Below are 16,583 nucleotides of genomic sequence, written 5' to 3'. Positions count from 1 at the left end.
GGCATTTCTGGGTGTACCTGGGCTTAGGACATAGTGAGATGATCTCTTCTGAGGTGCTTTGAGATGTGTCACATTATAGAAAAATGTATATTGTGTACTCTGTCCCTTATCAATCTCAAGAAGGTGACTGCCTTGGTCACTTTTATGTTGCTATAACAAAAGACCCAAGGCTAGTACTTTATTTTAAGCAGAAGTTTAGTTAGCACACAGTTTTGAGGCTGAACATTCCAGATGTGACCATTCTTATCTGTTCAGCCTCTGGTGAGTGCCTTCTGGCTGCATTGCAGAATGAAGGATGACATCACAGCAGGAATGCACAAGAAAGGCAGAGAGCAGTCAAGTGGAACAGGAAGCAGGAGAGATTCAAGGACATGTTAACTTTTTTTCTAGCAACTCACTCGTGTGGAAAACAACATATAGGTTAATTCTTTCTGAGAATGACATTCCCAATAACCTTACCATTTTTCCTTAGGCCTCACCTCTTTAACCATCACTGCTCCAGGGACCAAGAATAAAACACATGAACGTTTGAGTGCCATGCTCAACTCATGTCCAAGCCAGAGCAATAACCAATGAATTCATGAAGCACACATTGTATACACACAGCTGTTTCATACTTCCCAAAGCTCACTTGGCTCATCTCTAGTAAGGAGATTCTATTGGATTTGTCCCCTGAATTCTTTGGTATGATTTTTAATGGCGGTTGTTAATTTCCTTATCATCCAATACTAAAGATATTCTGAAGATAAAGGACATATCTTACAAAGTTCTTGTCTCAGACTTAGAATTAGCTACTATCAAAATGTCCTTATTCTTTTAGTGATTACATTTCAAGGGTAAAATATAGGCCTAGGGAGCATTCATTGCTAAGTTCATACTCTGCTAAAGCTTTTCCATTGAGCAGATGTAGGGAGGAAGAGTGTGTATGTGTACATGTGTGTATTGATTTTATTTTTATTTACTTTATGTCTATGTTTGTCTGCATGTATGTATATGCATCATGTGTGAGCATGTGCCTAGTGCTCATAGAAGCCAGAAGAACCACTGGATTCCATAGAACTGGAGTTATGGATGATTGTGAGCCACCATGTGGGTACTGGGAATGGAAACCAGAGTAGACTCTCTGCAAGAGCAGTAAGTACTCTTAACTGTTGATCCATTTCTCTAGCCCCTGCACATTTTAAAATGACCTCACGGATATGTGCTATTTCCAAGTCAAATTCAGAAGTACAGAATTTTACTCTGAATTTTCTGACTTTGCTATGAGCCTGCTTTGTGGGGGCGTGCACCATCTTCCTTCTCTCCTTCACTCTTTATGGTAGTATGGTATGGTATGAGCCACTGGAGGCAATACTTTCTCCTCTTGAACCCTCTCTTCATCTTATTTTTAAAAATAGGCTATCTTCTCATTCTAATCTTGAATATGCTTGAGCACTTAGAGGTGAAGTACAATGATAGTTTATCTCAGAAATGGCCCAACAGGAATAGTATTTCCAGCAAGCTCATCCATTCTTTCTATAACATCTGCTACACAGAAGTTAGATCTGCTTTCTTGATTCTTCAGGCTCTTACTTTTTCTTGTAATTTATACCCGATTGTCTCTCTGTGATTACTAATGGTAATTTTATCTTCCTTTCAGATAACATTTATTTATTCTCTTTATGATTTTGATTATTGTAATCTTTTTTCTTTAAAATTATATTCTTTTTGTTTCATACAATTTTAAATAATGTTTTATTTCTATGAAAATTTCATCCATGCGTATGACGTATCTTGACCATATCCATTTGCTCCAACTTTCCTTCCCCCTTAACACATCTCCCTTATTTTTTTTTTTTTTTTTTTTTTTTTTTAAATAACTCACTGAGTAAAGTTAGTGCTGTTCATATGTGTACAGGTTTGGGGTCATCCACTAGGGGCATGGGCAACCAACTAGTGGTCCCACCCTAAAGAAAAGTGACTCCTCCCACCCCCAGCAGCCATCGACTGTGTTGTTATATATTGCTATCTTTTCTTTCTATTAACAATTTCAGACAGTCCTAATTACATGATGTATCTGAGTTTCAAGACCTGCCAGTCATCGAAGGTATGGCTCTTTAATTTGTTCTTTGGTTTCTGTGGCTTTGCACGTGGGGCCCTTTCCTCCTGTGAGTCCTCATGGTGGACTCATGTTCTTTGACTGTTTCATGTCCTTTATTCTTGAAAGTCACTTTGGAGGCTAAAGAGTTCTCTTCTTCTCATTTCTTTTTCCATGAGCAGTTTAAATATATTATTAACATTTTTTAAAAGTACTAGATGTGAAAAGATTTCTCAATATTTAGGCTCATATTTTGTATCTTAAAAAAAAAAGTAGTGTATTTAACGTTACTGTTAAGGGTTTGGAGAGAGGGCTCAGTAGTTAAGAGCACTTGCTGCTCTTGCAGGGGACCCAAGTTCAGTCCCCAGCACCCACATCAAGTGACTCACAACTGCCTGTAACTCTCAACTTCAGTGTATTCAATACCCTCTTCTGGTGTCCCTGGGCACCCACATACCCATGTGTATAAACACATACAGATACACATATACACATACATAAAAATTAGAATTAGAGCATTGCTGTCAAAAAGTCTGCTGATGAGCTGTTTTTCTTTTACTGAAAAGATGCACATTCTCTTTGCTAACGTTTCCAGATAGCTTTCCTTTTTCTTTAGGTTCAACAGTAGCTAAGTGCTGACTGATTTTATGAGGTCTAGGATGTATTCTTCTTCTTTCAATACATGTTTTCTAATGCTTTTTGCATGCACGAGAGAGAGAGAGAGAGAGAGAGAGAGAGAGAGAAAGGCTTTTGCTGCTCTTGTTTTGAGATCAAGTCTCCCTGTAGCCCTAGCTGTGGAACTTGCTATGTAGACCAGGCTGGCCTTGATCTCAGAGATTCATTTGCTTCTGCCTCCAAAGTGCTGGGATTAAAGGCATACACTATCACTCCTGGCTTTTGGTTTTTCTTTTTGAAATGATATCTCATGTGGCCCAGGGTGGCCTTGAATTCACTAGTACCCAAGATTGGCCTTGGCTTCCTGATTCTCCTGCCTTTATCTCCTAAGTGCTGGAATTACAGGCATGTGCTACCTACCAGGCTCAACTTTAACCATTTTTTTTTTTTTTTTTTTTTTTTGGTCTTTTTGAGACAGGGTCTCCCTGTAGCCCTAGATGTCCTGGAACTCACTATGTAGGCCAGGCTGGCCTTGAACTCACAGAGATCTGCCTGCCTCTGCCTCCCAAGTGCTGGGATTAAAGGTGTGCGCCATGCCCGGCAACTTTAACCATGTTTTATTTCAGTACTTTTCCCAATTTAGACTCTATTTTTCTTCCTTATCAACTCCAATTATTCATATATTATATTTTTGCATATCTAATATTTATCACTTTTTCTTGAGATATTTTTATTGCTTCCTTTTTCATTTAAAATGTCTTCCTCAGTCTGTTCTGGCTACTTTTGTATCCCTTCTGGTTACTTTTGATCCCTTCACTGTATTTCTGATTTTTGCAATACATGTTGCTTTCTCACGCCATTTGCTGTTTTCTTGCCATCTTTCCCGCCTTGTGTCATTTCCTAAGCATTCTTTTGAAATAGGAAGTTATGGTTTTTCTGCTTTAAACACTATTTTTTTCTTTCTCATGCATTAAGATTTGACTTTGATGATTTTCTCAATTTATATAAAAGTAGAGACTTGGTGAAAATAGATTTCTAGAATTACAGAGCTGCCTCTTTTATTTTCACACTCCATTAAAATTAGCAGTTTAAATTCTGAAATTTGAACTTACATTTGCCATTGTTTTGCAGTGCTGGAGATCAAACCCATGGCTTGGTCATGTTAGAAAAGTGCTCTGCCATTGATCCAGACCCTCCATCCCCTTTATTTTTCTTTTTTAATTTTTAAAATTTTATTTTTTATTAGTCTATTGGTATGTGCACATGTGTGTATGATAGTGATAGATGCACACAGACGCACGCATACACACACACACACATACACACACACACACACACGTTGATTTGTGTGTGGAGGTCAGAGGACAGTTTTGTAGAGTCAGTTCTCCCCTTCTATGATTATTTGGGTTCTGAGGATTGAACTCAGGTTGTTAGGGTTGACAGCAAGCACTTTCACCCTCTGAGTTATCTCACAGGCCCCTATTTTTCATTTCTGAGATAGAGTCTCACAAAGCTGGCTAGGCTGGCTTTGAACCTGCTCTTGAACTTGTGAATCTCCTTCCTCAGTGTGATGGTTAATATTTTCAACATGGCCAAGAGCCTATGGAGATAAAGGGTTGAATGTTATGACTTAAATGTGATATGTTTGTATGACAAGTTGACAAGGGATGGATTTGTGATGTTTAGTACTGTCAACTTGACAGGATCTAGAATCACAAGGGAATCCATGAGGTATTCTCTATATTAGATTAATTGAGATGGGAAAATTACAGTAACCGTGGGCAGCATCATTCCATGGGCCGGGATCCTGGATTGAATAAAAAAGAGCATGGTAGCTGAGCACCAGTATTTATTGTTCTCTGCTTACTGAGAAAGGATGCAATATGACCAGCTGCCTCATGTTCCTGTTGCTGTGACTTCCCTGCCATGAGGGGCTGTGTCCTCAAGCTATGAGCCAAAATAAACCCTCCCCTCCTTAAGCTGCTTTCGCCATGTATTTATTGCTGCAACAAGGCAAATAACTAATACAGTCAGCCTCCCAAGTAGCTAAGATTATGGGCCTGTGCCACCAGGTATAGCTTAACATTTTTATCTGAATCTTTCTCAGTGTCTGTTCCCCTGATCTGATCAGTCGTGATTCTGTTCCTGAATGTGGATACCTTCTCTCAGAAAGCAGCCCTGATTGTTGCATTGGAATGGCCCAAACCACAGTCTGTGTCAGCACTGTTCTCAAACTGGCTGCCAGCAGTTGCTGCTTGCTTGGAGTGCTCTTATTCTCAAAGCATCAGACACTCCCTTATTCTTTTGCTGTTTTTCCCACACTTGCTGACACAGTGCAGGCCTGCTGGTGTTTGACAATTTGTCTTCATTCCCATCTCGAGGTCAAGAGTGTCTTGTCTCCTAATTTTGTTACAAATACTGCTCATGGGATTTTGGTTATGCAATCTACTTACTGTGTGAAGACGTGGAAAATCTCAAATCCTTCCATCCATTGCAGCTTCTATTTTTCCGGAATTCTCTGATGCCTTTTAGAAGTCAGGCTCTCTTATCATGGCTCTTCATCTTTGTAGCTGGGTATCAGTTTGCAGAAGGGAAATGTGAAACAGCAATGTACTATGTGTATACACTCTGGTGTTTATTTGGGGTAGCAGGCCGCTGCTGCTGACGTGTTACTATATACATCTATGGGTGTAGCCTAGGAGTTCAAGTGTTGTGACCAGAAATATTCTTCACCTGGGAAGTTTTTCATTTGGTTTGTGGTATGGGCACTGTTTATAGAGTGTCTTTATTTTCAAGTGTATTTTTGTCTGAGGGACTACATGATTGCTAATTACCCAAGGACAGGTTAGTCTGCAATGTTTTTTCCTCTCCAGAAGCCACAGCTATTCTCATCTGGAAAAAAGTGGGTTTCTAGTTGCCTTTGGAGTATTTGTTTTCAATTCACTTTGGTTCACTTTTTAGTAGAAGCCAGGTAGGCCCACTATTGTTTCTAGATTAGAGTGCTTGAATAATTTTATTTTGTTGCCTACAAACCATTTTGGTATTGGAGGATATGTCAGTTATACTGTCCGATAAAGCCTAAGACTTGGGACAATGGTGGAATTACTTTCAAATGAAGACAGGTTTCTATTGATGTTAATGAATGGAAAATTGGGTTATCCTGTCCTCAACATTTATGCCATCACTTGTCATTAGCTTTTATGGCAACAAGAAAACAGTGATATGAAATATTGCTTTTTACTTGATTCCATTTTGATGTGTATATTATTATATGTTTTTTAGATGCAACAGTAAGACATTCAACTTCTGAAATATACCCATAGTAGAACACAAGTTAATATTTAAGCATTTTCCCTGTGCAAGACATAGACTAATTTGTGATGTGAAAGATTAGAAATTAACTCACAAAGTCCTGAGGTACCAATGTAAAATGGACCAAGTATAATATCCCAGGGGTTAGTGGAGACTGAAGTCTTTTGTAGAGAATGGAATTTAAAGTGTTCATAAAGTTCTGTGAAGATAAAGTGCCTGTGCATCTAGTGTGATGTGCATATCTGTAAGTCCAGGACGCTTGAAAGTAAAGTATACTTATGTAAAACTCTATATTGATTGACCCGCTTATTTGTATATATAAAAACTACTTGCAAACTTGTTAGTGAATTTCCTTAGGATAAATATTAATTTTCTACTTATACACAAGAAAATCCAGAAATATTTATAAGAATAAACAGCCAAACCCTTTATACAAAAAATATATACTTTATTTTCAACTGAAAAGGTGCAAGCATGTAACTTTTGGTCACACTCTCAACAAATAAACTGCCCAAAAAACAGTCATAGTCAAAGTAGAAACAAACACTTCCAGGTGGAATTCTCACAAGCTCTACTGAGCCAGTCATGTTTTAATAAAGGCCATTTGTTCATTCACAGTGAGGTAACCACATTTCCTACTAGAAATCAGACTCCATGACACTGTTGCCTCACTGCTGGCATACCATCTATTCTGATGGACCGTCACTCTGATGGCAATTCCCATTTTAGTATCCACTTCATTTTGAATTGACAAGCCTTGTCTTTCCTATGGTGTTCAGAATTTGAGGCTATCAGTTTGAAATACCAAAGCATTTAAAACAAAAACAAAAAAGGCACAAATAACTTTAAATTAACTTAGGTAACTGTACAAATATATATATCTACAGTATTTACAGTATCAATAAAAAATCTGGCTTGTTACAGGCAAATTTAGACTGCCACAAGCTGTCCAGTCTAATAGACAGGATTCTGCTTCCTGACTACTGTCATTCGAATCAGAATGTCAGAGCTGAATATGCTGTTCTGATTTAAAGAACAACTCGATTCAGCCTCATCTGGTGGAGAACACACATGCTAGCTATGGCCAGAGCTGCAGGTAGGATTTCAAGCATCGTATAACTTTCTTCCTTCATTATGCTCCAAATAGCAGGCACATTACTATGTTAAGGTGACATCTGATAGTACTGCCGTTTCTACTGGTGTCTCGGCTATTCCGGAAGCCAAACCTTAGAATACATTCTGGTGCTGTGCGCTAATGTAGTTCGACTGTCAAGTCCATACTGTCTTCAAACCAGTGTCTGGGATTGACAGACTATTAGTATGACATGGCACAATGTTTTCAATTTGGTGGGAATCTTTCTCTCCTAGCAGTTAGAAACACAGATTTAAATTAACTTGTGCTACTGAAATCATTTTTTACAGAAAAATGAGATGCAAATCAGTTCAAGTTATGGTCTAATGAGTCCAGGACCCTCACTCCTTGGCTTTATGCCATGTCACCATACATCTTCTTATAGTACAGTGACTCAAAGATGTCGTTGTCCCCGGGACAGTTGTAATGGCAGGCACAGGTCTTGATGAACATCATGTTCCTCTTCATGATCTCGCCATCAGGACACTTGAACTCCACTGGCAGGGTGGTGGTTCTGTGGGGGGTGCAGCACCGACCATCTGTGCATACTCCGCAGAACTTAGCCCGGTAGGACTTCACACTGGTGCAGCCAGAGAGCTCAAATTTGACAGGTTTGGAGATTTTAGGGGTTCGGATGCACTTTTTGCCCTTCTAAGGAAGACAGGGGAGAAGAGAAACATCCGTTACTACAAGGGGAGTGGCCATCTTCTGTCCTCTGTATTCTAGCCTGATGTCATCTGACTTGTGTTTATATTCTGAGGGGAGAAACTTTGAGTTGCATTTGCCAGTTTTCCAAACATAGCCATGGCCTCTTTTGGAATGTCTTGAATTAACTAATGCTGGGGAGAATTTTGTAGTGGAAAACTGGTGGTTGCTATTACACAATCTCTCATTCCAGCAAAACAGCTCCATGGTTAGATATTTTGGGAGATAACAGGCCTGTAATAACAAGGGAGGCCAGACATCTAACTTTGGTCTCATTCACTACCATTCTCAGAAAATGAGCGAAAAGAAGGAGAGCAAGTACCTTAATGTTCTCTTCCAGGTCAGCCTCACAAGGCCTGACCATGCAGAGCCGACTCTGCTTCTCCAGTCTGCAGAAGGCATTATCGTTGGTAACCCGGGTAGAGATGCCCATCCCACAGGTCTTGGAACAAGCGCTCCACTCTGTGGTCTGGACCAGGCAGTTGGCTCGCATCATGGTTGGGTCTGGGCCAAATGTGTCTTCCAGTCTGTAGGCTGTGAGAGTAGAGCATACAAACACAAGGTAAAACGTCTGGATAAGACCATTTCCCCCCTTTGCTGGGCATAGCCTCAGCCCAGGACGGGGGGGTGGGGGTGGGGGGGCAATGAAAATAATAGTGGAAGACAACTCACCAGCCAAGGCAGGGCCAACCATGGTGCGGTCCTTGGGCTCGTCACACACCCATTCCTCACAGCATTTTCCCGGCAGCTTGACCCTTCTCGGGAAGGGACAGTCGGGACTGGGCAGGCGGACGTCATTGCTGCACAGGGGCACACAGCCCACTGCTCCGTCCAGGCAAGTGCACTGGTATTTGCAGCTGCTCTGGAAGGACTCTCCGCTGCGGTACACGGCCCCACCGAATACACAGGGAGCACCATCTTTGGCTGCAGGAGAGCAAGGGAGAGGAAGCGAGATGTAGACGTCAGACCAGAGTCCCAGTGATCAGAGCAGCTCTGACTGCTTGTCAGGGTGGAGAGCTGGGGTCAGGGCTGCAGGAGGTCAACTGGAAGCAGCTGTGGAACCCGACTCTGTGGGCGCAGCTTCTTTTTCCAGCGGGTATCCTGCTGGGCGCGAGGGAGATGGGGGCAGGACAATCCAGATGCTAAGGGCTTGGGCCAAGGGGCTAGGTCTAGATCGGGGGCTGCAGGTCTTACCGGTGCATACTCCGATCTTGCGGTTGGCCGGGGAGCCGAAGTCACAGAAGAGGCCCTTGTGCGGGTCGCAGGGGTCGCGCTCGGTGCACAGCTCGCCCAGCTGCTTGGCGCAGACGCGGCAGCAGCCGCAGCCGTCCAGCACCAGGCTCACGCCGGCCGGGCAGCGCGGCGCGGGCTCCGGGGCGCACTGGCACTGCGCGCTGCAGTCCTGGCCGGCGGCCGTCTGTGGATAGCAAGGGGCGGGCGGTCAGCGGCGATCGCTCGCTCGCTCTGCCCTCCCTCCGTCCCTCCGTCTCTCCCCAGCCGCCACCGGCCTCGGCGGGCGCTCCAGGAGCTTACCCTGCTGCAGAGGGCGAGGAGGAGCGCGAAGGCAAGGCGGACCGGGCCCACCGAGGAGATCATGGTCGGGGCGCGGCGGGAGGACGGACGCCGGGCGGCGGGGCTCAGAGGCAGCGGGGGCCGGAGCCGGGACGCGGGCTCTGGGCGGAGGTGGGTGTCTGGACGCGCCGGGCAGTGGCGGCTGGGGCTGTCGGCCGGGGCGGCTGCCGTCGGGTGCAGGCGATGATGTCCCGGGTTGGAGCTGGAGTGGTGCAGGCTTGCCTCTTCTTGGAGGGAAGAGTTGTTGTGTGAGACTAGGCGGGCGGACGCTGCTTTTTATATGCTCCGAGAGGCCGGCTCGCCAATGAACTGAATGGAGTCCTACACAAACAGGGACATTCCTCGCATTCCTCCCCACCTTCCTGCCTCATCAACTCACACCGGATTGATCCTGACCCCTTGACACTCTGCATTCCTCCGTCTGAAAAAGCTGGCACACTTCAGCTCACCAGAAAAAAAAAGGGGTGGGGGGGGCAGTATTTCCAGCATAGCACCAAATAGAATTTTTTTCCCTTTTATCCTCTTCCTACCCCTCCGGATACAGATCATTTAAAAACATACAGGCAATTATTGTTTTCATACATTTTCTTCTTAAAATAGTTTCGACCCGTTTTAGCCACTGACATACATACTTTTTAGGACTTAGGTAGCTGAAGAGGAAAACAGCAGGGGTCCCTAAAAAAATCTCTAAGTGTTCCCTTTTTATTCTTTTTGAAATGATTATTTTTGTTTTCCTTTAAGGGACTTAGTCTCTTGAAATTTTAAACAGCAGAAGGGTGCTTGTAGCCATTTGAAATCGCCCAGATGCCCACGTGGAAAATCCCGAGTTCTGTATCTGATATACAAACATTTGATCTTCTGTCACTTGAGATAACGGTTTTGGTGCAGACAGTCAGATAAGAAAGAGAACAAAGCCAGAGGTCTGTGTAAGGACACAGGTTCCTGGGGGAGATTTTCACCACTCTTCATCCCTGGAGAGTTCTATTGTTGGAGGTCTAGGGTGGGAAGGGGATGACTGGGCATCCTGTCTCCAGAAAAAAAAAAATGGGCCTGTTATTTCGCAGCAAATGACTACTTGCTGGGTAAGTAGGTGGCAGTATGGGAACACAGGGATGGGAAGAGAAGGAACCAGAAAGGAGAAGCCGGTTAGGAGTTTGATTGGGACATTTTTAACACAGCTGTGCTGAGGCTTTTGAGATATGAGTGATTTAAACTTATACTAAAACCTGTAATCTTCAAATGTGGATGAGCGTTAGTTTGCCTTGAAGTAGAACATTTTATTATATAACAGGAAACACTGTACCCTGTTGTGCCTGGTTATAATCTATTTTTTTTTTTTGCTTTGTTTTGTTTTTGTTTTTTTCTCTTGAGACAGGGTCTCTCTGTAGCTCCAGCTGGCCCAGAACTCACTATGTAGATCAGGCTGGCCTTGAACTCACAGAGATCCACCTGCGTCTGCCTCCCAAGTGCTGGGATTAAAGGCGTGCACCACCATGCCTGGCATAATCTGGTTATAAGATAAGTGCATAATATATTTTTAGTGGCTCCTCACATGTCTATGGATAGTGATCAGAGCCTCTTACTACTTAAGGAACATGCAGACCAGTGAAGGGAGGTCAAGTCAAAGAAAGAATAGGTTTCGTTCTTGTGTCTATGTTGATGCCAAATATGAGGAATAAACCTAAGCTTGTTTCCATTTCTTTTTCCGAAAATATTTTATTTATTATTTTTATTTTGTGTGAGTGTATTGCCTGCATGTATGTAAGTGCACCCATGTCATGCAATGCCTGAGGAGGTCAGAAAAGGGTGTCAGATCCCCTGGAACTGGAGTTACGCACAGTTGTTAGCTGCCATGTGGGTGCTGGGAACTGAGCATGGGTCTTCTGCAATAGCAGCCAGTGCTCTTAACTGCTGAGCCATCTCTCCAGCCCTGTTTCCATTTCTCAATACTTCTACTTAGCTTTGCTCAAGAGACCAGGTGATGAAATGTGCATTCATTTGGAACCCACGTTACTTAGTTATTTACTGGATTTCGTGTATGTGTGTGTGTGTGTGTGTGTGTGTGTATGAATAGCTGTAATTCCCATTTTTTTAATAAAGGGAGTGATTCTAGGGACTTGCGAGTTTTGTTTTCCCTAATTTTACATCATTTGCCACTGATGATACCAAAGACTTGCCAGCTTCCTTGCCCTTGCCAATGCTTCTGATTATAAGTTTAATTAAGTATATTTGAAAAGACAACTTTTAGAAACAACATTATAGGTTTATAATTTGGAAACAGCTTATTTAAAATGACCAGTTTTTAAATGTTTCAATTTATCCATTAACATATAGCCAAAGGAAAAAAGAATAAACAGTTCAACTCTAGTAACTGACCACATCATCTGCACACAATTACCTTGTTAGACAGGATGCATGTTTTAAAGTGCAGTTGTATGTCAACCAGTGAACAGTGTGAGAGGCTTGCAAAGGGCTCCCGAAGCTCAGGCAGAATTTTCATCATTGTTATTTAATGTTCCTTTCAAACATTCCTCAAAGAGAAGAGGCCTGAGAGTTCCTATTCAAGGAAAGAACATTCCAGGTTATGTGAACAGCCACATATGTATTAAAGGCATCTTGGCCCCTAATTTTTGCTTTCCTCCTTGATGATTTTTAAAGATCCAAAAATGTGGGAAGCCACAGTGAATCTTCCAAGACCTAAACTCCCAATTATGTCTACCACTAATGGTCGGAAAGGTGGGGTGGATGAGGAAGGGGAGGAATGTGAAGGGTGAGCCTCACCTGAGGTGGGATGTGGGCTCTGAGGTGAGCTTCCTAGCTTGCAAATGTGAAGGAGATGTGATGCAAGAGAAGTTGAGGGAGTCTCTAAAACCCCAGGGCTGCCTGAGAACCACCACCAAAGACTTCCTGCACCCAAGGGACAAGCTCAGTGGAGGGGAGAAGTTGCTGGACTTGGTTATAATTGGAGACCTTGGGTTGTGTTCTTGGAACTGCCATTTACAAATCTCAAGGAAGTCACAAGAAGAAGCCATTCTTCAAGTTCTCATTTATAAAATGAAGATCAGAGGACATTTTAATTTCATAGTTCTAAAGGTTGTTAGACATGGTAAAATCTCCACTGATACTTTATGTTTGAATCTTAATTTTAATTGTTTCTTTCTCCCTTCATATGGAGCATATTGCTATTCTTCACTGCTGTTAAAATGTCGACAATATAAAAAGAATTCAGTTTTACTATAAAACTCTCACCTTGAAATCTCAATAAATCCACATAGGTTCTAAATGGTTGGTTTTAGTATTGACTAAGAGGAAATATCATATTAAAATGTACAGTGACTATAAAAATGTCAGAATAGAAAAAAATACATACTACTCACTAGATGCTTAGACTGAAACTTTGTGACTGAAACACTCAAAAGGGTTAAAATAAGATTGTTGCTGTGACAGCCACACAGAGAAAGAGGGAAGGAAGGAGGGAAGAAAGGATGGGAGAGAGTTGGGGGAGGGGGAGAGGAGACACTGAAGACCTTCACAGCTGGAAAGTATGTTTTTATTTTGATACAGATCATTAAGTGCCAGGAAATCCAGAGGGAAAGGCTGACACTCTGCCTCAGTTCAGCCCATGGCATCTGAATTCTTACACTCTTATAAATGACTCAGCAAATGTTTGGATGCACCTGGGAGGTAAAATGAAAATAGTGGCTTCTTAGAACTTCATCCACTTCTATCCCATCCCAATCTTTTTGATTGACAGGCAGTCAGAAATGGAAGAGAAAAGGCTTTGAATTTGTATGCCAAATGGTGAATATGTACTAATTTTGGCTTGTAAGGAAGGATTTAGTTAGAAAATGCTTTTAAGAGCACTTTTACACCCACATCCCAGTAAGATATGTGTGGGTCGACTGGGGCGTCCTGTGTGCAGGGTGTTTGGTTGAGTCTTGTAAGATGTTCAGCTGGGCATGTATTACATTCCTTCCCGTATGTTTTCTGTTGTTTTTTCCCCCTAAAAAAGGTTATTTGATCAGGTATCAGACAGAGAGAAAACCTGGCAGGACTACAGGGAAGTGGCCAGACTTGGAGTGTTTGTGTACTTAAAGAAGGAATCTTGCACATTTTCAATTTTTAGTTGTAGACATTTTCTTATAAGAGCAAGCAGCAGTCAGTGCCAGCCCTCAAAGCGGAAATCAAAGCTCCCAGGGAAACATACCAGAGGAATGTGACTCAGAGCCAAGACCCATACGCAATGCATACACTGAGCTGTCAGGCTTATAGGATGTCTGGCTCTGGCCCTATAAGGGCATCAGGACAGTGAGCCATTTGTCCTTAGGGTAGGTTGGGAATGGACTTCTTGTATTTTTGACATGCCTTAAGTTCAATCATGTAAATGAATACCACCAAAAATGGGACGGGGTGGGGGGTAGTATGCCAGAGTCTTTTTTGAAAAAAAAAAAACAGTCATAAATATTATTCTAAAATCTTCAGGGACCCCAGCTTGGTTTACATCACCATCTATTTGCTTAAATGAAGGATAAGGAGAGCACCCTCTCCCTGGGGGTTAGAAGTGGGAAGGAAGCACATATGTTTGCTGTGGAAATTGTATTCACTGCCTTCCTGCTCATGCCTCATGATGAATTCTCTAACTTTTTAAGGATATTTTCAGATGCAAAGGTATTTCTCAGAAGGCAGTCAAGGTTTGCTCTGTGTGATTTGTGTTATATTTGCCTGCTCATTTCCTTGCTTGTTCATGGAGTTAGGGGCTGGAAGAGCAAGGTGAAGACGATTTATGTGCTAATAAGACATTTCCTACCCTTTCCCATTTGTCTCACTTTGTTAGTTTAATTGGACAGTTAGCTGACTTAGGAGCCTGTGTTTCTTCTGTACTTTTGTTAACAGGAGGTGGTGCTAGAGAGCACCCAGCTCTGGGGTCTCAAGCTTTCTCTAAGGGTCATGAACTGAAATATGTTATAATTTAGCATTCAGGAGCATTTGCCACCATTTCCCAATCAAACTGAATGTCATATGAGATGTGATATTTAATGGGAATGGAAAAAGGAGATGTCCGTAAAATGTGTAATTTGGAGAGGCTATTCAGTAGATTTAGGAGGAGAGGGCTGAGTTTGGCTTATTTATCCCAAAGGATGGGGGTCAATGAAGGAGACCAACTTTGAAAGGACTCCTGAGAAGTCTGCTTGAATGCATCCCCCAGGATTTGGCTGGTGGGGAAGGCGGGGAAATGCTCCCACTCCAGCCTGAGGCTCCAGTCCCTTCTCCTGGATTACTGCTTGAAAAATCATCACAGAGAAACCAGAGGAAAGGGAAGGAGGCAGGAGGTGTGAGTTCCATACCTGCCATTTACCTGCCCAGAGGCGGGGGGAAAAGATATCTTTTCTGAGCTCCAAATTTCCCACCTGATCAGTCACTTCATAGCTCCAGGAGGAGATGCTTATGAGAACACTTTCTCACACAGGACTTCTCAAATCAGCCTTTCTCTTCTGTTCTTCCTTGCTGCATCCCCATTCCTTATTATTTTCTGTAATGGTGGAAACGCACCAGCGCATTTCTGCTATAATTATAATTTTCAAGAAACTTAAAAAGAAATTCTGGGCTTTGCTTTTTGTGTGTGCCTCACTTGACAGTAGCTGCTCCTTCATTTCCATTATTATTTCTGTACTATTTTTATATGTTTGGGGGGGGGACTCCAGATAGTCTTCCCCTGTAGTAAAAGCTATAGAAGCTACATTAGTAGGTATATGGTCTGTAAATAATACCACAGTAGGGCTGGAGAGATGGCTCAGCGGTTAAGAGCACTGATTGCTTTTGCAGAGGACCCAGGTTCAGATCTGAAACACCCACATGGCCGTTAACACAACCATAACTCCAGTTCTGGGAGATCCGCTATTTTCTCCTGACCTCTGCAGGCATTGCATCACTCAGGTGCACTTATATATATGCAGGCAATGCATTCAAACACATAAAATAAAAATAAAACAAAGAAACATAATAACTAAGTTCTGCTTGTGTCCATAAGAGTCTCCATAGAGTTTGTATTTCTCAGACACAAAAATGGTGTGCATTTGTTTAACACAGTGCCAGAGAACTGTACACTTTCCATATGTTTGGGTGACGCTTTCTTCCTCTTCATTTACTAATGTGAACTGTGCTTCCAGGATGGTGACAAGTCTGTTTTCAAATTAGAAACTTGTGGCTAGTGTATTCTAGAATACTGAAAACTGAGTGGTTCAAATTGTCCAAAGAATTGCTAAACCATTTCCTTATGTGCAAAAGCCTGTAGGCCTCATATATTAAAAGCTGACCATGTGGCTAAGCCTTGGCTTATTCAATTCAAAAGAAGTAAAGAAATTCATTGTGCATTAATTTGACATTAGAACACACAATAAGGGTTTTATTTGATTAATTCAACAAGAATGCTCCTTAGAGCTCTGGGTACATGGGATAGATATTTTAAATTTACAAAGCCCTTTACTTATACTATCATTTCATTTTTTTTTTTTTTTTGAGATGGCGTCTGTCTACGTAGCTGTGAATGACAGTTCCCAGAAAATAAAACCCTACATCTTCAAACTGAATCTTCGTTAAGGCTGATTAAGTGATTAAGTCAATGATTGTGGAAAGGTTGGGATATTGCAGACCCAGAGTCTAATTACAGTTTCTCTCAGGTTATCTTTAAACCCCCCAGGTAGCCATTCTTTGCCTACCTCAGTGTCTGATCTAACGTCCTATGACTAACAGGTAAAGCTCTTTTGAAATGTATTTATTTAACAAAACCCTAGTTACCATCAACCAAAAGGCTGAGAGTGTCATCAGATACTGATGTTCCTGAGATCTATAGCTAAGATTTCACCAACTTGCTGTCCCCGCCCACTCCCCCTGTTTGATGTTTCCACCAATGTATTTTAGATGTACCTTGATTTATGACTTTCTTTAATCTGTTACTATAAAAACTTCATGATACTGCTTCCATGTTGGAACATGGAATTTGGGGTGATCTAAATCTGTGTTCCTGAGTCATGGTAACTCATGTTTGGCTCCAGAATAAACTATCTCTTATACCTTTTGAGGTGACAGTTGCGTTTTTGGATTGGCATAGCCCAGGCTGGCCTTGATTCTCCAACCTCATCCTCTTGAGTGCTAGGATCACCGGTATGTCCA

At 42.2% G+C, this 16,583-nt stretch overlaps 1 protein-coding gene across 1 annotated transcript; it reads right to left on the bottom strand.

Annotated features, from left to right (window-relative positions):
- Positions 1 to 6,435: 6,435 nt before the first annotated feature.
- Positions 6,436 to 9,678, bottom strand: Ccn2 (cellular communication network factor 2). Its single transcript, XM_008822142.3, has 5 exons — positions 9,375 to 9,678; positions 9,036 to 9,258; positions 8,514 to 8,765; positions 8,164 to 8,375; positions 6,436 to 7,787 (listed from the first exon to the last, which is right to left on the bottom strand). Exons 1-5 carry the CDS (start codon positions 9,435 to 9,437, stop codon positions 7,491 to 7,493), a joined length of 1,047 nt encoding a protein of 348 aa, XP_008820364.1. The 5' UTR covers positions 9,438 to 9,678; the 3' UTR covers positions 6,436 to 7,490.
- Positions 9,679 to 16,583: the final 6,905 nt, after the last annotated feature.

The sequence above is a fragment of the Nannospalax galili genome, unplaced genomic scaffold (genome assembly GCF_000622305.1).
Source record: "Nannospalax galili isolate Female #2095 unplaced genomic scaffold, S.galili_v1.0 scaffold186, whole genome shotgun sequence".
NCBI classification, from domain to species: Eukaryota; Metazoa; Chordata; class Mammalia; order Rodentia; family Spalacidae; genus Nannospalax; species Nannospalax galili.
The sequence above is the reverse complement of the archived record's forward strand: the minus strand, read 5'-3'. Positions and strand labels throughout refer to the sequence as shown.

Coding starts and splice junctions, on each gene's coding strand:
- Ccn2 (XM_008822142.3), bottom strand. CDS start 9,437: ATGATCTCCTCGGTGGGCCCGGTCCGCCTTGCCTTCGCGCTCCTCCTC. Junction 9,259..9,374: donor TCCTCGCCCTCTGCAGCAGG/GTAAGCTCCTGG, acceptor TGCTATCCACAG/ACGGCCGCCGGCCAGGACTG. Junction 8,766..9,035: donor CAAGATCGGAGTATGCACCG/GTAAGACCTGCA, acceptor GCTCTCCTGCAG/CCAAAGATGGTGCTCCCTGT.